This window comes from Cherax quadricarinatus, chromosome 7 (assembly GCF_038502225.1).
Source record: "Cherax quadricarinatus isolate ZL_2023a chromosome 7, ASM3850222v1, whole genome shotgun sequence".
Classification (NCBI taxonomy): domain Eukaryota; kingdom Metazoa; phylum Arthropoda; class Malacostraca; order Decapoda; family Parastacidae; genus Cherax; species Cherax quadricarinatus.
The window spans coordinates 28,965,578-28,991,058 of record NC_091298.1 but is presented as its reverse complement, the minus strand read 5'-3'; the positions used below and the strand labels follow the sequence as shown (position 1 = coordinate 28,991,058).

General features: G+C 40.2%; 2 protein-coding genes across 10 annotated transcripts in view; one reads left to right on the top strand and one right to left on the bottom strand.

The window, feature by feature from the left end:
* Positions 1-25,481, top strand: part of Arp8 (Actin-related protein 8) — a 311,465-nt gene that overhangs the window by 97,700 nt on the left and 188,284 nt on the right. The window lies entirely within an intron of this gene.
* LOC128687032 (uncharacterized) overlaps positions 1-25,481 on the bottom strand; it is a 99,878-nt gene that overhangs the window by 24,764 nt on the left and 49,633 nt on the right. For all 8 annotated transcript variants that reach the window (XM_070082377.1, XM_070082376.1, XM_070082380.1 and 5 more), the window contains 2 exons: positions 14,676-15,754; positions 5,837-6,047 (listed from right to left, as the gene is read on the bottom strand). In XM_070082377.1, coding sequence (XP_069938478.1) covers positions 5,837-6,047; positions 14,676-15,754 — 1,290 coding nt within the window. The remainder of the gene's footprint in view (positions 1-5,836; positions 6,048-14,675; positions 15,755-25,481) is intronic.

Genomic DNA, 25,481 nt, shown 5'->3' with positions numbered 1-25,481 from the left:
ACATTTAACAATTCCTCAAAATATTCCCTCCATCTTCCCAATACCTCTAACTCTCCATTTAATAACTCTCCTCTCCTATTTTTAACTGACAAATCCATTTGTTCTCTAGGCTTTCTTAACTTGTTAATCTCACTCCAAAACTTTATCTTATTTTCAACAAAATTTGTTGATAACATCTCACCCACTCTCTCATTTGCTTTCTTTTTACATTGCTTCACCACTCTCTTAACCTCTCTCTTTTTCTCCATATACTCTTCCCTCCTTGCATCACTTCTACTTTGTAAAAACTTCTCATATGCTAACTTTTTCTCCCTTACTACTCTCTTTACATCATCATTCCACCAATCGCTCCTCTTCCCTCCCACACCCACTTTCCTGTAACCACAAAAGATAAAGTGAATCATTGATTAATTCACGGGGGTTGCATTCCTGAAAATCAGTACCTAATCTAAACACTAAGGCCAGAGTTCCCCCATATAGTTCTGTGTTATGAGCTCGGCTCACTTGGATAAGCTGTGAGTGGTAAATTTTGGCCTAGATATGAGAAACTGTCTGCGCAGTGAGTGTGCACAGTATAAAAAAAAATCCTGCCCCACCCGGTGCCTGATGGAAAAGCAAAACTCTGACTATGTATATGGTTTAAATTAGTAATTTTGAGGTGTTTTGTCAGATTGCTTTTATGGTTGTATTGGCTGTTCTTGGTAACTTTTGATAGAATGGAAGATGTACTTACTACAAAAATAGAGATGATTTTGGTTGGTTTCAGGACTTGCAGTTGCTTGAAATTGAGCTCAGAGTAATGGAAAAATTAAACTTTTTCCTGATTATCCTAAGGATGGGTAAGGCCATTCCCCCGCCCACCAGTCTTTTTTATGGGTTTTTAATAGGTCTGATTTCATTATTGGGATACCATAAACCATGATCAGTCATCCCTGGTTATAGTTTATTTTCCAAAAAACATTGCAAATCTTCTATTTTTGTATGATTATGGATTCAAAATGGAAGGCAGGTGTAATATGTACAGCCTCTCCTCACTTACCAACAGATCTCCATTCCTAAGACCACGTCGGTAAATGAATTCATTGCTAATTGAGGAACCACCTCTTGCTGATATTTCAAAAATGTCACCACCTAATGAGAACCTTCAAAACTAGGGATGCCAAGCCCATGATGATTCTCTTTAAATTGCTTGTGCTCTCTAGGCTGGAATACTGCTGTATACTAATGGCCCCCTTCAAGACTGGCGACATTGCAGACCTGGAGAGTGTACAAAGAACTTTCACGGCACACAAGTGCGATAAGGCACCTAAACTACTGGGAACGGTTGAAGGTCTTTGATCTGTATTCCCTCAAATGCAGACGAGAGAGATACATGATAATATACATTTGGAAGGTCCTGGAGGGATTGGTACCAAACCTGCACATGAAAATCACTCCATATGAAAGCAAAAGAATCGGCATGAGATGCAACATTTCCCTGATGAAAAGTAGGGGCGTCACGAGTACACTGAGAGACAACACAATAAGTATCCGGGGCCCAAGACTGTTCAATTGCCTCTCAGCATACATAAGGGGGATTACCAATATACCCCTGGCTGTCTTCAAGAAGGCACTGGACAGGCACCTGAAGTCAGTACCTGACCAACCGGGCTGTGGTTTGTACGTCAGCTTGTGTGCGGCTAGCAGTAACAGCCTGGGTGATCAGACCCTGATCCACCATGAGGCCTGGTCTCAGACTCGGCCATGGGGGGCATTGACCCCCAAAATTCTCCAGGTAAACCCAAAATTAAAACATTAAGTTTTATGTTTGCTGTGAAAATCCTTTCAATCCGTTCATTATTAATGGCAATACAATATGAACTAGGTAAATAATTTCTCAAGTAATCATCATAGCTGATTACTTTTTTTTTTTTTTTTTTTAGAAAATCTCACTTTTTTTAGTTTTTGCATAGGATGAGAATGATCTTCTATAGTTACCCTTCCAGTGCATAACGTTTTCTGTAATGGTCATGGTCATTTTTTTTATCCTTCCCCACCTCCCACCCTTCAATACAGTGGTACCCCGAGTTTTGGCCATAATTCGTTCCAGAAGGCTGTTCGAGTACCATTACCAAACAAATTTTTCCCATAAGGAATAATGTAAATTAGATTAGTCCTTGTCAGACCCCCAAAAATACACTTACAAAAGCACTTACAATAATACACTTACATAATTGTTTAAGTTGGGAGGTGGCCAAAACTCGGGGTGCCACTGTACTTCTCCATATAATGTCAGTTTTTCTTAATTTGGGCATCTTTATTATGCTTGTATGTTATTTACGTTATACCTAATATTATTCTGGAATAAATATTGATAGTAATAATTATACAATATTTTATAGTGGGGTGAGGGACACCTCCGTATGTCATGGTGAATCATCAGCTACTGAGACACTGCTTGCTTCTCCCTGTGCTATAGCTAGCTCCACCCACTTTGTAATGATGCCAACTGGCGAATTAAATATGTATACAGTGGACCCCCGCATAACGATTACCTCCGAATGCGACCAATTATGTAAGTGTAATTATGTAAGTGCATTTGTACGTGTATGTTTGGGGGTCTGAAATGGACTAATCTACTTCACAATATTCCTTATGGGAACAAATTCGGTCAGTACTGGCACCTGAACATACTTCTGGAGTGAAAAAATATCGTTAACCGGGGGTCCACTGTATTAGAAAAAAAAAGAAGAAAAAATAAATAAAAAGGAAACTCCAACTTGATAACTTTGTTTAATTTGCACAGCTTTTACATATTACAGAAAACAATAAAAAAGTAAAATACACATACAGTACACTCATTACTTGCCTTAAAATACTTGTAGTCGTAATGTAGGGTGAGAGGTGAGTGAGTAGTATGTATTGTAGTGATACAATGTATGTACAATACAGTGGAACCTCGACTTACGAGTGTCCCAACATATGAGTTTTTCAAGATATGAGCTGTCACTCGGTCGATTTTTTACTCTAAGTTATGAGCCAACATCTGAGTTATGAGCGAGCTCTCCTCACCAGCCTCAAGGTTCCTTGATGCTGGTGAGGGGCTCTTGATCTAGGGAGTTGGATCTGTGCTAATTACAACCCAGGTACTCCAAGGCCTGTTATCCTGGGTGTAAAGGGAGCAAAATAAACACAGTAGAAAAACTTTGAATTATATTATCCTTCAACAAGTATAAACAGAAGTATGTATACTGTATACACTATGTGCAGCAATAGGTATTAGTGCATGCCACAGTAATCAAGGCAGAATTGAAGCCAACAGAACGCAGACCACCGTGCTTCAACCAGCTCTCGAATGGAAATGACAAGGGTGAAAACGTGAGTGGTAACCACGTCACCTTCATAACTGTCAGATCCACCTTCTCATTGGCTGAACCTAGATATGTACTGATCTGACGATGGGGCCCCAATCATCCAACCCTTAGTATCTGGTTCACTGGTTGGGGAAGTAGCCTTTTAATGAGGGTGTGTACATGCGTCGAATAAAGGTTATGTACTCTTTGCATGCCACAGTGCTTCAGTTTCCTAAATTAATAATAATATAACAAGGAGCTTCAGATCGCCGACAGCTGGCACAGTGCACTGTTTATCTTGCCGTGCAAGCATTTCTCTCATGTTTGCTTGCATTTTGTGTAGTTATTTTGTTAAATTTCTTTTTTCTAACCATGGGTCTTAAGAAAGTAAGTGCAAAGGACAATGCTGAGAATAAAAAGATGATGTCTTTGGAATTAAAGCATGAAATCACAGATAAATACGAGTGAGGTGTGAGGGTTGTTTGCGAGGCCTGTCTTTGCTGTAGGGGTTGAAACTAGTGATCTAGTGCAGTTAGCCTCACAAACCCTGTTTTCTCTTATAATAAGACCTCTGAAGGGGAAGCATGGTCAGTGTGGGAGTGGCAATGGCTGCCACTGCCCATCACATAATGACATATTTTATTCATTCTAGAGTATATACAGTGGACCCTCAGCTAACGATGTTAATCCGTTCCTGGGAGCTCATCGTTAGACGAAATTATAGTTAGCCGAATTAATTTTCCCCATAAGAAATATAATGGAAATCTAATTAATCCGTTACAGTCAAAAGTATTAAAAAAAATAATTTTTTTTTCATGAAATATACATTTCCCTAAAAAGAAAACAATGAGACATGCACAATAATTATATAAATAAATGTTAAAATGACACTTACCTTTATTGAAGAGTATTGATGAGTGATGAGACACTGTTTTTCTTGAACACTCTGGGATTTTCAGAGTGATACATGAGTAAAGGCTTCACTTTGCAATCCCCACTAGCATTACAACAAAACAAGAAAGTTAGCCTGCCTTTCATAGGCTTGTGTCCTGGGAGTGCCTTTTCCTCCTGAGTAATGTAGGTCCTGTTTGACATTTTCTTCCAGAACAGACCTGTTTCATCACAATTGAACACTTGTTGGGGTTGGAATTTTCAGCTTCGCCATGCCTTATCACACTGTGTATGCCACTACAATTCTTAAATCTCTCAAACCAACCTTTGCTGGCCTTAAATTCACCAATATGAGCACTAGTTCCAGGCATATTTTCCTGTTCACCTGGGTGTTAGTCAACTGATGTGGGTCACATCCTGGGGGACAAGATTAAGGACCCCAATGGAAATAAGTTAGACAGTTCTCGATAACTCACTGACTTTCTTGGGTTATCCTGGGTGGCTAACCCTCTGGGGTTAATTGTTTCTCAGTAAGCCACACCAACAACAATCTCTCCACATCTTCAAGTAGTACAGCTGACGGTGGTGCAGCAACAGCGGACGGTGGTGCAGCAGCAGCTGACCTTGGTATGATAGTATTTCAATAATATTTCTCATCCTTTTTACCACAGGATTGGCACTAGAAGCTTTTTGCTCATGGTGGTTTATTTAGCAGTTACAAGCACTATAAACAATGGAATAATACATAATGTATTGAATGTATACATGAAACCAGCCACCCTCACTTGTAAACAATGATGGCAGGGCAGCTGAGGCGCTCAGGCTGGACGGACAGGTTCGGGACGAATCACGTTGGGCGAGTTTTTTATAGTTAGTCAGGCCGAAATTTTTACGCTCAAATGCTTCGTTGGGCGGATTTAACGTTATGCGATGCATTCGTTAGCCGAGGGCCCACCCTATCTTGTTTCTTTGTTATTTATATTGTTTATTATGTCATATTAGAAGAATTGTGATAGATAAAAAAGCCATAGAATTGATATTAGCATCATATTGAAGTATTTTGTCTTGCCTCCCAAGAGCAGGAATTCCGCTGGAACGAATTAATTTAAATGAGGAAAATTGATTTGATTTACGAGCAAAGTGAGTTATGAGCTAGGTCACGGAATGGATTAAACTCGTAAGTCGAGGTTCCACTGTACACTCATGACTTACCTTAAAATATGTGTAGTCCTAGTGTAGGGTGAAAAGTGAGTATTGTAGAAAGAGGAAGATGAACAACAACAGAGAATGAAAGAAGTACAAAAGTTCACGGTAAAGGGGTTAGCTGGTGTGTTTGTTTGTGTGTTTACATTCTTGGTGTGTCTTGTGGCATCTTAAGAAATGATTAAACTCGGTGAACAAAGTATGTCGATGGTAATAATAATAATAATAATAATACAGCACTTAAATAATAATTAATAATCACTCTGGAGCACTTTAAATATCATACGTAGTTTGTATTGGTTTGGTAGCTGACTTTTAAAGCTCTCCAGAAATAACTTGAGTATTCCTCAACTTTTAATGGCTGATGTATCTTTGAAGAAAGTTTAAACCTTCTGGTTTATGCAAGTTACCTGAAGCTCCCCACAGTCCATGTGATCCTTTGGCAGCATACAGGATTGGATGAAATCCTGCAAGATATATAGTCTGTGGATACTCAGGTGACATTTGGATGCCTTCTCTTACATCTTGACTAGCATAGAGGAAGATTCTGTGGTGAGGATCGTAAGTGTAGTAAGCTCCAAAAGTGTGGGTTGATATGTACATCTGCACAGGTGAACTACCCTGGAAATTGATAATATCAGAAGAAATTTCCTAGGCATTAATAATGTAGTTAAATGCAGTACTTAGTAGCAGAAATAAATTTTGGGGGCCATGTAAAGATTTACCATACCTTTCCTCTAAGTAGGACATTGAAGTACAGTGGTACCTCGGTATACGACAAGCTCCCAACTCGAACAATTATGTAAGTGTATTTTTGTAAGTGCTTTTGTAAGTGTATTTTTGGGGTCTGAAATGGATTAATCTGCTTTACATTATTCCTTATGGGAACAAATTCTTTTAGTACTTGAATAGATCGGCACTCGAGGTACCACTGTACAGTAAACCCTCAATTTAATAGACAAATGGGGGAGGGAGGTGTTTCATTATGCAGTTTTTAGTGAAGTTAGGTAACTTAGGCTACCATATTTCCCATTAAGTAAAATGTGATTTTTCTTAAGAATATTAAGCCCAGAAACACCCTGTGTCGTATGGCCATGTCTAAAATATTAAGGAAAAAAATGAAAAATACATTGAAAATTATATTATTAAGTTCATGGGGAAGCTGTCATACAGTGACAAGGTACTGAGAAGTGTTGGGGTAATCAGGTTTGATCCAAGGAAAGGGAGGATAGTTTCAATTTAAACCCATACAAGCAAAGTCTTTTGCTTCTGTTTGTAATTGGCAGTGTTGTTATTGGTGGAACTGGTAAGGTAATACCAGCAAGTTGCAGGTAAGAGACAGGCATACACAGATTATGACAAACATTTATTATAGAAATGTTTTACCACAAGTGACTCCTTCAGTGCTAGAACTGATGAAAGGAAACCACTTGTGGTGAAACTGTTTCTTAATATTTTGACCAGTGTATACCTCTCTTTTAGCTATTCTGCTGTTATTGTCTGGTATTAAGGGTATGATTATGACAACTGGCACTGTGATTTTGATACTGTAGTTGTTGATTTAGGAGATGCATGATCATTGAGCCATTCTATAGTCCATTAATTAAGCTAAAATAAACACACCTTGTGTTTGCAACTTATGGCCATTGTATTGACTGTTTTTTGAGAGCCTTGGTAGTATTAATACTGGCATGTGTGTTGACTTAGGTTTAGGCAGATGTCCAGTGTGAGCCCTTTTATTTTAACTACATTGTTGACTTTGTCTCTGGGAGCATGGTCACCACTCTGTTGTTCAAAGTATTCATAACACCACACACACTCATGAACACTTAGTCTATTTGTCTCCTTGTGCGGAATTTACCTCTGAGATTATCTGATGCAGGCTCAGTTTCAGGAGGAAATTTGCTTCAGCATTGTGGACTTATCCTGTCCTAAGATCAAATGAATGTTGTCTCTGATGGCTCTGTTGGTGTCTTAGGCTTTGACTAGATGGTATCTGCATGCACACATGCAGTGTGTGAACTTAGTGTCATGTGCTAGTGATTTGCACACCTTGATGTGATGTGTTTCTTAAGATTTTTTTATAGTGTATCTTTTATATGACGACTTTAGTGTTAGACATTGACTAGTTATCTTTTTTAGGTTAATTTACCTAGATTTGGCATCTAAGTGATTGACTTGTAATCAAGTATTATTTCAGTTATGTTATATTGTGGATATTGTTCCCATGTAGATTGTAAATATATTTCTACAAGATGTCATTATTAACTCTTTCAGGGTTGGTCCCGTGCATGTACGGCTTAACACCCAGGGTCGGTCCTGTACTTATATGCCAAAATTCTAGCGCCTTCAAATCGAGTGGGAGAAACTTGGTAGGCCTACATGTGAGAGAATGGGTCTGCGTGGTCAGTGTGCACAATAGGAAAAAAAATCGGGGCACCCACATTGCGTTCTGGGAGTGGTAATTCAGTGCGCTTTGGTCACCAAGCCAGGCAGTAAGGAATACCTCACTCTCTGGCGAATTGGGACCCTTCCCTTTGCAAGTGATAGTTCTAACACAGATTGATGTGTCAGTGAAGATGAATCTAATGGTTTTGAGGAGTTTGTGACAGAAAGTAATGACCAGGATACCAGAAATAGTGATGAAGACCCACACCATTATCAACCTTCCACCAAAAATGTCAGACAAAGTGACTTATTTGCATGTGGGTGGTGGGGAAGACAGCATAGTTGGTGGGGAAGACAGTGTGGGTACTGGGGAAGGCAGTGTGGGTAGTGGGGAAGGGAGTGTCTGTGGTGGGGAAGGCTGCATGGGTTTGTGTGAACATAGCAAAAAAGTCAAAGTGACTTATTTGTGTGTGGGTGGTGGGGAAGACAGTGTGGGTATTGGGGAAGGCAGTGTGGGTAGTGGGGAAGGGAGCATCTGTGGTGATGAAGACAATGTGGGTTTGTGTAAACAACATGGCTAGCCAGCAGTTGGCTGGCTGGCTGGCTGATTGACTATGGCTGTCTCTATCTGTCTGTCTGTCTGTATCTATATCTCTGTCTCTGTCTATCTCTGTCTCTATCTATCTCTGTCTCTATCTCTGTCTCACAGGTACACATAAATACAACTATACATAGTGTAAATTACTAAGGATAATCCAAAAAATCCAGACAAAGTGCTATACTGTGCTTGTAGATATAATGCATAGTAAGCATGACTGGTAAGTAATATGTGCGTCGTGTGTAATACCTGTTGGTTCATGAGTGGCTCTCTCCGAGAAAGAGAGAGAGACAAGCAGAGACACAGAAAGACAGATAAGCAGAGACAGATATAAACAGAGAGCTAGACAGACATAAACAGAGAGCTAGACAGACATAAACAGAGAGCTAGACAGACAAACAGATAGACAGACAGACATGTTTATGTGTAACAGTGAAAACAGATAAAGCCAAGGCAGTGCACGCTCATCAAATGTCACCACTGCTGCACTGTCATGCTTCAAGTAAACTTATTATTATTATTATAATTATATACTCCCGCATATCTGAAACATTGCCGGGACCTATAAATACTGTGTATATATTTCTAGACAATAGTTTGTGACTAAGGTTGGTGAAAATGTTCACCTGTTAATGTTTGTGCGACTATTGTGTAGCATACAATGAGTGAATATATGTACATTATATCTTATATTGGTCTCACAGGCCATTAAAATTACTTGAAAAAATAAAATGTTAAAAAATAAAAGAAAAAAGTAGAAAAAACAAATTTTAACATTACCGAGTGACTGGCAGTCGGCGATGTTGCTGTAAGTGGTTCACTTTGTCAACTTCATGCCTCTACATCTCGGTAAGTACAGTAAGGCTCCGCTTTACGGCGTTTTGCTTTACGGCATTTTGCTTTACGGCATTCCCCTAATACGGCAATGTCAAATTATGACCAAAATTTGCTATACGGCAAGCGGTCTTTCAAATACGGCGCCCCCCCCACCCGGTTTGTTTACATTTTCTGTGACCACATCTATTATGTCAGGAAACTTTCCAAAATTTCAAGTGTTTTAAAGTTACTGCATATTTTATATGTACAGTGGAGCCCCGCATAACGATTACCTCCGAATGCGACCAATTATGTAAGTGTATTTATGTAAGTGCGTTTGTACGTGTATGTTTGGGGGTCTGAAATGGACTAATCTACTTCACAATATTCCTTATGGGAACAAATTCGGTCAGTAATAGCACCTGAACATACTTCTGGAGTGAAAAAATATCGTTAACCGGGGGTCCACTGTACTCTGATAATTATACTTATGTGTACCTGTACCTAAATATACTTACTGTGCTGGTGTGCAGGTACACATTAAAATCGCTAAGTCTCTCTCTACTCATGACGCCAATACTATGTAATAATAATCACTCTTGGGCACACTAAATGTCTTATTTTACATCAATATAGGCATTTTCATTAATCCATCTATGATATTTTCCTCAAAATTATATATGAAACCCATTACATAGCATATAAACATGATACATACACTCACAGAATAAAAATTGATGTAAATATAAGATTTGTTTACAAAGCTGTGTAGGTAGTGTCGGAAGAATTACATTTTCTCTAGTCAAACTGGGGGATAACTGTAGAAAAATATTCTTTTCGTATGCCTTTACTCTATATATAGCAATTCACTACCCTTGTGGGTTTAGTGCTTTTTATAATAATAATAATATTATTATTATTATTATTATTATTATTATTATTATTATTATAATTAATATTAATATTAATAATAATAATAATAATATTATTATTATTAATATTATTATCTTCATTCACTCTAAAAATGGTGTGTTGCTGTTTGTTTATTCTGAACTAACTTGTACAACTTGTACACAATGTAAGAACATTTGTATCGTGAGGTAATTATTATAATAAAAAAATATTGAGGTAAATGTTTTACAAACTCTTACAAACAGACGTGAATGAACTAAAAATAGACACATATTAATGAAGATCTGATGATGATTGATGGGATGGGAGGAGGGGAGAGTGTCGAAGTTTTTAATGTTTAGAAGGGGAATCCCCCTCCATTAGGGCTTGAGGTAGCAAGTCCTTTTCCGGGGTTACTTCCCTTCTTCTTTTAATGCCACAGGACCAGCTGAGAGTCACTGGACTTCTGTCGCACAACATATCTGTCCATAGAGGCCTGTACCTCTCGTTCCTTTATGACTTTCCTAAAGTGGTTCACAACATTGTCAGTGTACAGGTTGCCAACACGGCTTGCAGTAGCTGTGTCATGGTGATTTTCATCAAAAAAGGTTTGCACTTGAAGCCACTTTGCACACATTTCCTTAATCTTTGAAGTAGGCAACTTTGTAAATTTCTCTATCCCCTCCTCCGAAGCAGTTTCCTGTTGAAGATGATCTAGCAGCTCATCAGTGGTTAGTTCATTATTGTCCTCCTCCACCAACTCTTCCACATCCTCTCCACTAACCTCCAACCCCAAGGGCTTTCCCAATGCCACAATGGATTCCTCAACTGGCATAGGATTCCCAGGGTTAGCCTCAAACCCTTCAAAATCCCTTTTGTCTACACATTCTGGCCACAGTTTCTTCCAAGCAGAGTTCAAGGTCCTCTTAGTCACTCCCTCCCAAGCCTTACCTATAAGGTTTACACAATTGAGGATATTAAAGTGATCCTTCCAAAACTCTTAGAGTCAATAGAGTATCTGTGGTTACTTCAAAGCACCTTTCAAACATAGCTTTTGTGTACAGTTTCTTGAAGTTGGAAATGACCTGCTGGTCCATGGGCTGCAGGAGAGGAGTGGTATTAGGAGGCAAAAACTTGACCTTAATGAAGCTCATGTCCCCACAAAGTCGCTCTGCCAAGTCTGTAGGATGACCAGGGGCATTGTCTAACACCAGGAGGCACTTAAGATCTAATTTCTTTTCAATTAGGTAATTTTTCACAGTGGGGGCAAATGCATGGTGTAACCAGTCATAGAAAAAGTCCCTAGTGACCCATGCCTTAGTGTTTGCCCTCCACAGCATACACAAATTAGCCTTGAGGATATTCTTTTGCCTGAACACTCTGGGAGCTTCAGAGTGATACACCAATAAAGGCTTCACTTTGCAATCACCACTAGCATTGGCACACATCAGAAGAGTAAGCCTGTCTTTCATAGGCTTATGTCCTGGGAGTGCCTTTTCCTCCTGAGTAATGTAAGTCCTGCTTGGCAATTTCTTCCAAAACAGGCCTGTTTCGTCACAATTAAACACTTGTTCAGGTTTCAGTCCTTCATGCACATATTTTTCAGCTGCTTTTTGGTCTGAACTGGCAGCCTCACCATGCCTAATCACACTATGTATGCCACTACGATTCTTAAATCTTTCAAACCAACCTTTGCTGGCCTTAAATTCACTCACATCACCACTAGTTGCAGGCATTTTTCTAATTAAATCCTCATGCAACTGCCTAGCCTTTAAACAAATGATCGCTTGAGAGATGCTATCTCCTGCTATCTGTTTTTCATTTATCCACACCAGTAACAGTCTCTCAACATTTTCTAACACTTGCGATCGCTGTTTTGTAATCACAGTTGCACCTTTTGCAAGAACAGCTTCCTTGATTGCCATTTTCCTGCTCACTATAGTAGAGATGGTTCATTGGGATTTACTGTACAACTTGGCAAGGTCCGACACACACACTCCACTTTCATACTTTGCAATTATCTCTTTCTTCATTTCAATAGTCATTAGCACCCTTGGTCTCGATTGGTTAGCACTAGAAGCTTTCTTGGGCTCATGGTGACTTATTTTGCAGAAACAAGCACCAAAAACAGTGATAATATGGATAATATGGAATGTACCGAATGTATCCTTAGATGCGCGCACACTGGCTGGCTTGTAAACACTGGCACACACGGGGCAGTTCAGGCCACACGTGGACACGTCTCATACGAATCGTATCGCGTACTGGGTTTTGTAACGGGAACTGAGGCAAATTTTTTGTGATATAATGCTTCGGATACCGGATTTATCAGATACCGATGACTTCGCAAACCGGGGGTCCACTGTAATAATAATAATATTTTTATTATTAATAAAAAGCAGTAAACCCACAAGGGTTGTGAATTGCTATATATAGAGTAAAGGCATACGAAAAGAATATTTTTCTACAGTTATCCCCCAGTTTGACTAGAGAAAATGTAATTCTTCCGACACTACCTACACAGCTTTGTAAACAAATCTCATATTTACGTCAATTTTTATTCTGTGAGTGTATGTATCATGTTTATATGCTATGTAATGGGTTTCATATATAATTTTGAGGAAAATATCATAGATGGATTAATGAAAATGCTTATATTAATGTAAAATAAGACATTTAGTGTGCCCAAGAATGATTATTATTACGTAGTATTGGCGTCATGAGTAGAGAGAGACTTAGCGATTTTAATGTGTACCTGCACACCAGCACAGTGTGTAAGTATATTTAGGTACAGGTACATATACGTATAATTATCAGAGTACATATAAAATATGCAGTAACTTTAAAACACTTGAAATTTTGGAAAGTTTCCTGACATAATAGATGTGGTCACGGAAAATGTAAACAAACCGGGTGGGGGGTGCCGTATTTGAAAGACCGCTTGCCGTATAGCAAATTTTGGTCATAATTTGACATCGCCGTATTAGCAGAACGCCGTAAGGCGAAACGCCGTAAAGTGGGGCCTTACTGTATACTCATAAATTCTAGCGGCTTCAAATCAAGCAGGAGACAGCTGGTAGGCCCACATGTGAGAGAATGGGTCTGTGTGGTCAGTGTGCACTATATAAAAAAATCCTGGAGTACGCAGTGCACAATGAGAAAAAAACTCCGACTTTTTTTTTTTAATTAAAATGCTGACTTTGTGGTCTATTTTCGTATAGTATTTATGGTTGTATTCTCGTTTTCTTGGTCTCATTTGATAGAATGGAAAACATATTATAGAAATAGAGGTTTTACTGAAAAAGAACCTGGAAATGGAGCTCAAAGTAGGGGAAATGTTTGATTTTTGCCGATGTTCAAAAGTAAACAAATGATGTCATTGTCCAATAAATGTCCAACTAGCCATTCTAATATGCAGTCATGAATGGGTTGACATTATTTGTACAATTATTACAGCATTGCGGTAGTCTGCATAACAGTAAATCTTCTATTTTTTGTTTGAATAAAAATTCAAAATGGAAAGCAAGAGTAATATCAGAGGGGCCTGGAGATGTGACTGATGAACAAAGAAAATGTTATTTTAGAGCCAGGAATGTCTGCATTGTTCATTCTGGACCTTTTTTTGAAACTGTCATGTTTTTTAATTTTCGTGAAATTGGCCAAATTGCAAATTTCTGACCACGTTATTGGATAGTTGAAATTGGTAAATGGGCAGTTTCTTGTGCTCAATTGATAGAAAAAACAAAGTTCTAAGGAAATAGCTATGAGTTTGGTCGACTGGAACAATGGAATTAGCCGAAAATAGAGCTCAAATTCGGAAAAATAGCCGATTTGTAAATATTGCCGAGGTCCCTAACTTCGCAAGAGCGTAATTCCATCAGTTTTACATCAAATTTCGTTCTTTTGGTGTCATTACAATTGGGAAAAGATTCTCTGTCATTTCATAAGATTTTTTTTTTTTTTTTTTTTTTTTTTTTTTTTTTTTTTTTTTTTGAAATTTTGCAACACCAGAAGACAACCTCAGGACTGGGGGTTGTGACAGTCAAGGGGTTAAGGACTATTTTTCTGAAAGTGTTAGTGTACTCTGCAGTACTAGAAAAAATGTGAATGGAGGAGAAATAGTATTTTAAAAGGAGTGGAGCAATAAATGTTTGCCATTATTGTAGAATTTCATAAAAAATGTGTAAATATTATATTCCAGAATAAGACATCTAATATAAATAACAAAAAGGCACAATACCGTGACTGGAACGATACACAAATAACCCGCACATAAAAGAGAGAAGCTTACGACGACGTTTCGGTCCGACTTGGACCATTGACAAAGTCACACTGTGTGACTTTGTCAATGGTCCAAGTCGGACCGAAACGTCGTCGTAAGCTTCTCTCTTTTATGTGCGGGTTATTTGTGTAAGACATCTAATTCGTATAGCCACAATGAAAACTTCATTGACGTATTGGGCAAATAAATGAAATGTTCTGTTGAAAATTTATACAATAAAATGAGGTGCAGTAAAGAGACAAAAGATAGTATGAGCCAGCAGTTCATGACTTACCTTGAATTTGATTGAAATATGCTCCCAATCTCCAGTGTGGCTACCCATGGTTAGTTCTTCTCCATGACAAACACCATTTATTCGTGGCTTAAATACCCTACCGAAGATGAATCCTAGATTAGCAGTGCATACTTTTTTGCCATAGTTATAGGGATAAAACATCCAGTAGGTCACTGTAAATTGTTGCTCATGAGACAGTATTATCTCACTTGTCATAACCTTTGATGTGTGGCGCTTCTCACTGGTGTGGTACGAGGCTGTAGTGTTTGCCATCATTTCCTCATCCTGTACAGTAGTCTGGACAGTATCATCTTTATTATTAGGCTCTTGAGATAGTACTCTTTCATTGTTTCTTGTGTCTACAATATTATTGTATTGCAGTATTGGCTTATATGTAGCGGAGGTTTCATAATGTGAAGTAATGGGGTAATTAGAACTTCCATTATATGTAACTGTTGGGGACTGCTTAAAAAATTGAGATGTTTTACTATCAAAATTGGCTGTATGAGCAGTAATGACATCATTGCTACTGAAAGAGACATTAGCAGCTATGATGCTTATCTCATTGTCTTTATTTAAATTTGTATTATAAGAATTTAAACTTTTTAAAGGATCTCTCCAATGTAATTGATCATTACGTACATTATTAAAATTGGTGTCATCTTTTATCAAAAGAGGTGGTGAAGAGTGACCAGAGTCAAGGAGGCTTAGGAATGGTTGTGCTAGTACTGTATTTTCTGTTGTGCTGGAAAAGTGGACTAGAGGATCTTTAGACTCTACTTTTACTTTAAGAGTTGGAGATGTAAGTGTAGATGTTGGAGGCTGAGGCTTTGTATCTCTTAACTCTACACTACGTCTGCCATTTGACAGATTTTGATGTGATAAATTTAAGGAAAATGTTGTTTCAGTTTCTCCATTATTGACGGAAGAATACTCATTATCTGTAGCAGAAGTGCTTCTGCTCTCTCTGCCAAGGGTTGGTGGGCCACATGTATGGATTGTTGCATATACAGCAGGAGTATGATGCCCTCCAGGCTTCTTGCCAAACAGAAATCTGGGTAGAGCACAGTTGGAGCATTCTGTAAATAAAGAAAATCAATAACTTTTCCTTATTTGCATGTGGAGAGGTAATATGAACAAGAAAATATGAGAATATACAGATGTGGCAGATGTTGCAAGTGTATGGAATAGGGGGTATGTTATTGAAAGAAGTTAAGTGTTTTTACGAGGATAGTGAGGCTCAGGTTAGGGTAAATAGGAGGGAAGGAGATTATTTTCCAGTAACAGTAGGCCTTAGATAGGGATGCATGATAAGAACCAAACACAAAGTGGGAGTTGTCACAGTTGCTTTTTGTTGATGACACTACTTTTGGGAGATTCTGAAGAGATGTTGCAGAGGTAAGTGGACGAATTTGGGAGGGTATGTAAAAAAAAGGAATTAAAGGTGAATATAAGAAAGAGCAAGGTAATGAGGATTACAAAAAATTTAGGAAATGAAAGATTGGATATCAGATTAGAGGGAGTGTGGAGGAAGTGAATGTGTTTAGATATTTGGGAGTGGACTTGTCAGCAGATGGGTCTACGAGAGACAAGGTGGACCATAGAATTGATGAGGGGAAAAAGGTGAGTGGTGCACTTTGGAGTCTGTGGAGACAATGAATGTTATCCATGGAAGCAAAGAGGGGAATGTATGAGAGTATAGTGGTACCAAGGCTCTTGTATGGGTATGAAGCATGAGTGGGGAATGTTGCAATAAGGAAAAGGTTGGAGGCAGTGGAGATGTCATGTCTGAGGGGAATGTGTGTTGTGAATATTATGCACACAATCTGTAGCTTGGAGATTAGAAAGAGAGGTTGTTGAGGTGGTTCAGACATTTAAAAAAATGGAACAAAATAGAATGACTTGGAGGGCATATAAATCTGTAGTGGAAGGAAGGCATAGTAGGGGTTTTCCTAGGAAAGATTGGAGGGAGGGGGGTAAAGCAGGTTTTGTATGTGAGGAACTTAGACTTCCATCAAGCGCGAGTGAGTGGAAGCAAATGGTTTTTGACTTAACGTGCTTTGGAGTGTGAACAAGGTGACATTTATGAAGGGATTCAGGAAAACAAGTTAGCTGGACTTAAGCCCTGAAGGTGAGAAGTACAGTGCCTACATTTAAAGGAGGGATGGAGGTATGTGGCAGTTTTTGAACTATATTGTCTGCTCGCCTTTGGTAAGACAGTGATGGAGTGAGTAATGATGCAAGTTTCTTTTGTTTTTGGGTCACCCTGCTTTGGTGCGAACTGCAAATGTGTTAATAGAAAATGCAGAGAGAGAATGAAGAGAGAGAGAGAACAAGAAGATTGAGTTGATGAAAAGTGATCCTTGCTTGCCACCCTCTGCCTTGCTTGCCACCCTTTGCCTTGCTTGCCACCCTCTGCCTTGCTTGCCACCCTCTGCCTTGCTTGCCACCTGGAGTATAACTGGAAAGGGTTTCGGGGGTCAATGCCTTCATGGCTTGGTCTGAGACCAGGCCTCATGGTGGATCAGGGTCTATCAACCAGGCTGTTACTGCTGGCTGCATGTAAACTGACGTATATAATGAAACGATTACGTTTGTTCACTGATACTCTTCAGAGGCCTCTTCCTTTATTTGCGGTTTGTGGTACACAGGCAGCGTGTTTAAATTGCCCTGGCCCAGGAGGGCCGTGCCCAGCTAGGGAGAGAGGAGTAGGTTTGTTGACTCTATGAGGCCTAGATGCCAAGTGAGAATGAGGCAGGGTGGCATGCCCACCAGGCTTACCCTCTTGGGGAAACTATAAAACCTAGCCATGTAGGCTTACAGTCTACATTTTGCTCGGCCACCTACCCATGGTTGTCCTTGACCATGATTGGCTGAAAAAAAAAACTCGGTCTCTCTCTCTCTCTCTTGCAGGAACAGGGAACAGGATACAGAATAAACATATATACATACATGTGGACATGGAAAAAAAAGTTCTACTGGGAGGGAAGAAAAAAAAAGTGGGGTGTGCTAAAACATCGTGGTCCAAGGCGGTGAATGTCGGTGGGTTTCACTGCATGCCTTCCTGTGTTTGGACAGATACAGCAACAGAGGAGATATTGCTGCGGCTGAACTGTGACGTAACAGGGTACGGTCTCCTTTGGAACGGTAAAGCAGTCATAGTGGTAGTTGCTGCAGGGTTCACTCATCCTGGGGCACAACCTGCTGGTGCCCTCAAGTGAGGCATCATCAGTACTCAGCAGCTGGGCAGGACTTCTTCAGGCAAGTGACTCAGGAGGACATTTCTTGACTGGTACTGTTGCTGGGGCTGTCACTACCAGCGAGTGTGGAGTGAGTCGTGACAGGGATGCCTCAGGCGAAACATCTGCAGTGAGTGGTTTAGGACTCAAAGTGACATAATGTTTGTGCAGGCTGCTCACTGAAGCTACAACATGAGGCAGACGGTTGCCTGCTGACAGGGCTACTGCGGCTTGAAGAGTGTCATTCTTTCGACAGTTGGAGTTATAGCAGAGGTTAGTCTAAGCGTCTTCAGACTGGTTCTCTACATATAACCACTCTGATGGTCGGAAGGTGAAGTGGAACAAGTCTTGATGGAGAATAGTAGCAGGTACGACTCAGCAGGGCATCTGCGAGTGGCAAACACAAAGAACTTTCTGTACAAGGGGCTCAGACGCTTGTAACTGATGCTGGGACTGACTAATGTCAGCTGTCAACGGTCAAGGGTGTAACACAAGGGTGCTATATAGTGGTCTGGGTGCAGACCATACATTGAGACATAGGGAAAACTTGCACACACCTACTGCACATGCTGTACAACATGGCTTGCACTAGCAAATGATGCTTTTCTGTGCAAAAATCAGCACTAAGCCATACGAAGAAGTGAGAACATTGGCTGAGAGGAAATTAACATGTGACATATATCTTCTCTCAATCTAATCGACAATACTGAAACAATTTGCTCACTGTAAAACTAGAACACTCGATGTGACATGTGATGTCAGGCATGACATCGTGAGGGATGTCATGGGGCAACATTGCGAGGTGACGTCAGACAGATATCCAGGGTGACATCAGGTAGCATTGTGACATTGGGCAGACATCCTGGGTGATGTTGCAAGGTGACGTCCTTGAATGACGTTGGGCAGCATGGTGACGTCGTGAAGTGATGTTGGGCAGCACCATGGGTAATGTCGGGGGGAGAGATGCGGGCAGCATGCTGACATCATGGGTGATGCCATGCAGCATGTGGCTTGGGTAACTCGTGTGGCTCGTAGATCAACATGTGGCTTTGTGATCCACATGGCTTCGAGTGACCTCGGGCACTTGGATACACAGCTCTGGCAAAGAATTCACACTGAATTCATAGAGAAACAGCAGAGGGAGTGAGACAGTGAGTGGTGTAGTGTGGTGGTAGGAGGCGAATGTGGGAGGTGTACATTGAGGTAAGGGAGGAGCCGGCCACTTCCTCCACACCCCACATACTTCTAGTGCAGATTCTACCACACTGGGCACAAAAATCACCACAAACTCACCTCTGACTTGCTGAAATAGCTGTGCTGAGCTGAACAACAACAGCAGAAACATACAGGCGACCCTTAACACGTGACTTAGAAACAGCGTGGGGCACTGTGAAGCTCCAGGTGATGTCATTTATATTTCTCGGAGAAATTCAGTAAATTTTGACCTAGATCATGCTGGTACCTGTGTCAGGATGCTGCAGCTTGCAGACACGACATCAGGATAACTCGTTGAGAAACAGACGCTTCTTGTATGGGGTGATGAAGTGAAGACAACTTCATGCTTCTTCCTTCCTCTCCGGGCAGACACACTTGCTGCGAGCACCACTGTCACCAATTATAATGAAATGATTGTGTGTTCAGTGATACTCTTCGGAAGCCTCTTACTTTATTTGAGGTTCGTGGTACACAGGCAGTGTGTTTAAGTTGCCCTGGCCCAGGAGGGCCATGCACAGCGAGGGAGAGAGGAGTAGTCCTGTTGACTTTATGATACCTGGATGCCAAATGAGAGGGAGGCAAGGTGATGCGGGTTGAAGTGGCATGCCCACCAGGCTTGCTTCCTGGGGGAAACTACAAAAACTAGCCATGTAGGCTTACAGTCTACACGTACGAACCACAGCCCGGCTGGTCAGGTACTGACTTTAGGTGCCTGTCCAGTGCCTTCTTGAAGGCAACCAGGGGTCTATTGGTAATCCCCCTTATGGATGCTGGGAGGCAGTTGAATAGTCTTGGGCCCTGGACACTTATTATGTTGTCTCTCAGTGTTCTCGTGGTGCCCCTGCTTTTCATTGGGGGAATGCTGCATCTCCTGCCAAGTCTTTTGCTTTCATAGGGAGTGAGTTTCATGTGCAAATTTGGTACTAATCCCTCTAGGATTTTCCAAGTGTATATTATCATGTATCTCTCTTGCCTGCATTCCAGGGAATACAAATCAAGGGACTTCAACTGTTCCTAGTAATTTAGGTGCCTTATCGTGATTGTGTGTGCCATGAAAGTTTTTTTGTGCACTCTCCAAGACCACAGTTTCGTCTGCCTTGAAGGGGTCAGTTAATGTACAGCAGTATTTGGAAACAGAGCTACAATGTACAGCTAAACATACTGATAAATGGGTCACCCATTTCTAGACATACAGAGGGTAAATTTCTAGGTCTCCACCTAGACTGCAATCTCGAATTCCAAACTCACATACAGCAAATGTCCAAGAAAGTCTCCAAAACAGTAGGCATCCTCTCAAAGATATGGTACTATGTACCCCGATCGGCTCTTGCATTATACCACTCTCTCTTCTACCCTTACCTCACCTGTGGTATTTGTGCATGGGGCTCAACCACAGCAAATCACCTTAAACCTTTAATAACCCAGCAAAAAGCTGCAGTGTGATTGATTACTAACTCCTGTAATAGACAGCATACTCCTCCACTTTTCAAGAGTCTTAACCCTCTCCCACACTTGTTCTCAGGGTTGCCCAAATTTCAAAAAAAAAAAAAATTATTTTTTCTTATGAAAAGATAGAGAATCTTTTCCCGATCATAATGACACCAAAAGTATGAAATTTGATGGCAAACTTATGGAATTATGCTCTCGTGAAGTTAGTGGTCTCGACAATGTTTACGCATCGGCGATTTTGCCCACTTTGAGCCCCATTTTCGGCCAATTCCAGTGTACTAGTCGACAAAAATCAAAACTATTTCGCTAGAACTCCATTTTTTCTATCGAATGAGTACAAGAAGCCACCCATTTACTGATTTCAACTATCCAATACAGTGGTCAGAATTTAGCAATTTTGCCAATTTCACACAAATTTCAAAAGATGCCAATTTCCAAATAGGGTCCAGAATAAACAAGAAAGACATTCCTGGCACTAAAATAACATTTCCTCTGTTCATTAGTCACGTCCCCATGCCCCTCTTACATTCTTTTGCTTTCCACTTTGAACTTTTATTCTCACAAAAAATAGAAGATTTACTGTTATGCAGACTACTGCATTAGTGTAAAAATGGTATAAATAATATCGGCGCACTTGTGAAAGAATATTAGACTCACCAGTTGACGTGTGTTTGACGCTCAGCATGATTTGTTTACTTTTGTACTTTGGTAAAAATCGAACATTTCTGCTACTTTGAGCTCAATTTCAAGGTACTTTTCATTAAAAAATCAGTCAAAATCATCTCAATTTCTGTAATATGTCTTCCATTCTATAAAATGAGACCAGGAAAACTAGAATACAACAATAAATACCATACAAAAATACAGTGCAAAGTCGCTGTTTTAATCCAAAAACACGGTCAAAATTTTTTTTTCTCATTACGCACTGTGTGCTGCAGGATTTTTTTTATACTGCGCACACTGACCACATAGACCCATTCTTTCATATGTAGGCCTACCAGCTTTCTCTCACTAGATTTGAAGGCGCTAGAATTTAGGCGTACTAGTACGTCAAAAACCCTGGTGCATAAACCGTACTAGTATGGCCGAAACCCTGAAAGGGTTAACTTACTTAATGTACAAAAAGATCCACACTTATTATTGTGCCTACTACATACATAGAACACTACACTCAAATATAAACCCTCCTCTCAAACTCCTCCTAGATCTGGAATTCATTACCAGAACACACTAAAGGACCCCTGCCTGCAAATCAATTTAAGGCTCTACTTAGAAATCTCCTCATCATTCAAAATTAACCAGACAAACCATACTTAATACCTACCAGTTACTCAAAAGCAACACAAAAAAGTACTAATGATGTCTCAATTTCAATGCTGATTATTGTGCTGAAGATTGCTCACCCATGTACTCATTACTTCAAAATTAGGATGTTCAAATTTCCTTGTTTTGAATACTGAATTGTAATACTTCATATTGTAAATTGCTTATATTGTAATTATTCTCTACTAAACTTCTCTACTAGACTTATTAAAGCCATATATCATTACCTATTAATACTCAGTTCTCTTGTACTCAGTGTGACTCATCTAATGACCATTTAATCTATTATAGGCTTATTAATCTTAAGTTAATTTTAAGTTTGTCCAAAATGCTCTGCATACAAGGGGCTTTTGGCATGTACACCCAACTATTATATTCCTTTGTACAACCGTGTATCATGTCAAAATAAATTTATTATTATTATTCCAGCCTAGAGAGAACAAGTGATTTAAAGAGAATCATCATGGACTTGGTGTCCCTAGTTTTTACAGTTCTCATTATTCATCCTATCATTTGTCTAGCAGATGCAGTAGATATGTACTTTGTTGTGGTCTTTGAAGGCAAGATCCTCTGACATTATCACTCCCAGGTCCTTCACATTACTTTTTCACTCTATTATATGGTTAGAATTTGTCATATAGTACATTGATAGTTTTAATTTCCTCAAGTTTTCCATATCTGAGTAGTTGAAATTTCTCTTCATCGAACTTCATATTGTTTTGAGTGGCCCAGTTGAAGATTTGGTTGATGTACACTTGGAGTCTTGCAGTGCTTCAATGGAGGTCACTGTCATGGCAATTTGGGTCTCAACCACAAAGGAAGACATGGAGCTATGGCTTACATCTCTGTCTATGTCAGATATGAGGATGAAGAATAGAATGGGAGCAAGTACTGTGCCTTGTGGAACAGAGCTTTTCACCGTAGTTGCCTCAGACTTTACTCTGTTTACTATTACTCTTTGTGTTCTATTTGTTATAGATCCATCTACCAACTTTTTTTGCTATTCCTTTATCACACATTTTGTGCACTATTACACAGTGATCACACTTGCCGAAAGCTTTTGCAGTCTGTGTATACTATATCAGTACAGTGGACCTTCAGGTAACGCCTTTAATCCGTTCCAAAGAGCTGGCCTTTAGCTGAATTAATTTTCCCCATAAGAAATAATGGAAATCCAATTAATCCGTTTCAGGCAGCCAAAAGTATTAACAAAAAATATTTTTTTTTAAAGATTAAATATAAATATACATACAGAAAACATTGGAAAATAAATGTAAAGCACTAATAAAATGGATAAATGAACATTTAACATCACACTTACAAGTGTGATGTTAAATGTTCATTTATTGACTTGACTTGTTGGTGTATGGTAGACACGTAGGAGGCAAGAGGAAGTCAATTTATTACACTTCAATATGACGCTAATGTCATCTCTGCGGCTTATTTATCTATCACAATTCATCTAATCTGACATTATAAACAATATTAATAATGTAGAAACATGATATATACTATAGAATGAATAAAATATGTCATAATGTATGAGAGGAGTAAATGGTGTAACTGTTGTTGCTGGGTTTATAAGGGTCACTGAGAGAAGCCATACATAGTAGTAGTGGTGGTGGTGGCGGTGGTGGCGGTGGCGGCGGTGGCAGCGGTGGTGGTGGCGATGGTGGCAGCAGCGGCGGTGTTGGTGGTGGCAGTGGTGGTGGCGGCGCCGGTGGTGGTGGCAGCGGTGGCGGCGGCGGCGGCACTGGCGCTACTACTACTATCACACTTAAACAATGTATGTAATTTATAAATAAGAAATATTTACATTTTAATTTATAAATAAGAAATAGAGTGGAACCTCTACTTATGAGTTTAATCCGTTCCATGACTTTGCTCGCAACTGGATTTGCTTGTTTGCAGAGTCAATTTTCCTCATTTAAATCAATTGAAATGGAATTAGTTCGTTCCAGTGGAATTCCAGGCACGAGAAAATACTTTAATAATTTCCCTAATATCAACTATACAGCTTATTTATCTATCACAATTCATATAATAAACAATATTAATAACAATGAAACATGATATTTTTTTTATTTTTTATTAACACACTGGCCGATTCCCACCAAGGCAGGGTGGCCCGAAAAAGAAAAACTTTCACCATCATTCACTCCATCACTGTCTTGCCAGAAGGGTGCTTTACACTACAGTTTTTAAACTGCAACATTAACACCCCTCCTTCAGAGTGCAAGCACTGTACTTCCCATCTCCAGGACTCAAGTCCGGCCTGCCGGTTTCCCTGAACCCCTTCATAAATGTTACTTTGCTCACACTCCAACAGCACGTCAAGTATTAAAAACCATTTGTCTCCACTCCTATCAAACACGCTCACGCATGCCTGCTGGAAGTCCAAGCCCCTCGCACACAAAACCTCCTTTACCCCCTCCCTTCAACCTTTCCTAGGCCGACCTCTACCCCGCCTTCCTTCCACTGCAGACTGATATACTCTTGAAGTCATTCTGTTTCACTCCATTCTCTCTACATGTCCAAACCACCTCAACAACCCTTCCTCAGCCCTCTGGACAACAGTTTTGGTAATCCCGCACCTCCTCCTAACTTCCAAACTACGAATTCTCTGCATTATATTCACACCACACATTGCCCTCAGACATGACATCTCCACTGCCTCCACTAGAATGAATAAAATACATGTCATTAGGTATGTGGCTAGTGGTGGTGACAGCAGCCATTGTTGTTGGGGTTTATAGGGCCACTACAGCGGTCAGCCCTGCTCCTGACGACATGTGTAAAGAACCTAGGATAAACCAAAAAAGTCAGAGTGGCTTATAAGTGCTACACTCTTAATGCTACACTTAATTGCTACACTCATAATGCTACACTTTGCCACTGCTGCTTCATGTTGTTTGCCACTGCTACCTCATGATGTCTGCCACTGCTGCTTCATGTTGTCTGCCACTGCTACCTCATGATGTCTGCCACTGCTGCTTCATGTTGTCTGCCACTGCTACCTCATGATGTCTGCCACTGCTGCTTCATGTTGTCTGCCACTGCTCCCTCATGATGTCTGCCACTGCTGCTTCATGTTGTCTGCCACTGCTGCCTCATGATGTCTGCCACTGCTGCCTCATGATGTCTGCCACTGCTGCTTCATGTTGTCTGCCACTGCTGCTTCATGTTGTCTGCCACTGCTACCTCATGTTGTCTGCCACTGCTACCTCATGATGTCTGCCACTGCTGCTTCATGTTGTCTGCCACTGCTGCTTCATGTTGTCTGCCACTGCTACCTCATGTTGTCTGCCACTTCTGCTTCATGTTGTCTGCCACTGCTGCTTCATATTGTCTGCCATTGCTGCTTCATGTTATCTGCCACTGGTGCTTCATGTTGTCTGCCACTGCTGCTTCATGTTGTCTGCCACTGCTGCTTCATGTTGTCTGCCACTGCTGCTTCATGTTGTCTGCCACTGCTGCTTCATGTTGTCTGCCACTGCTGCTTCATGTTGTCTGTCACTGCTGCTTCAGTTGTCTGCCACTGCTGCTTCAGTTGTCTGCCACTGCTGCTTCATGTTGTCTG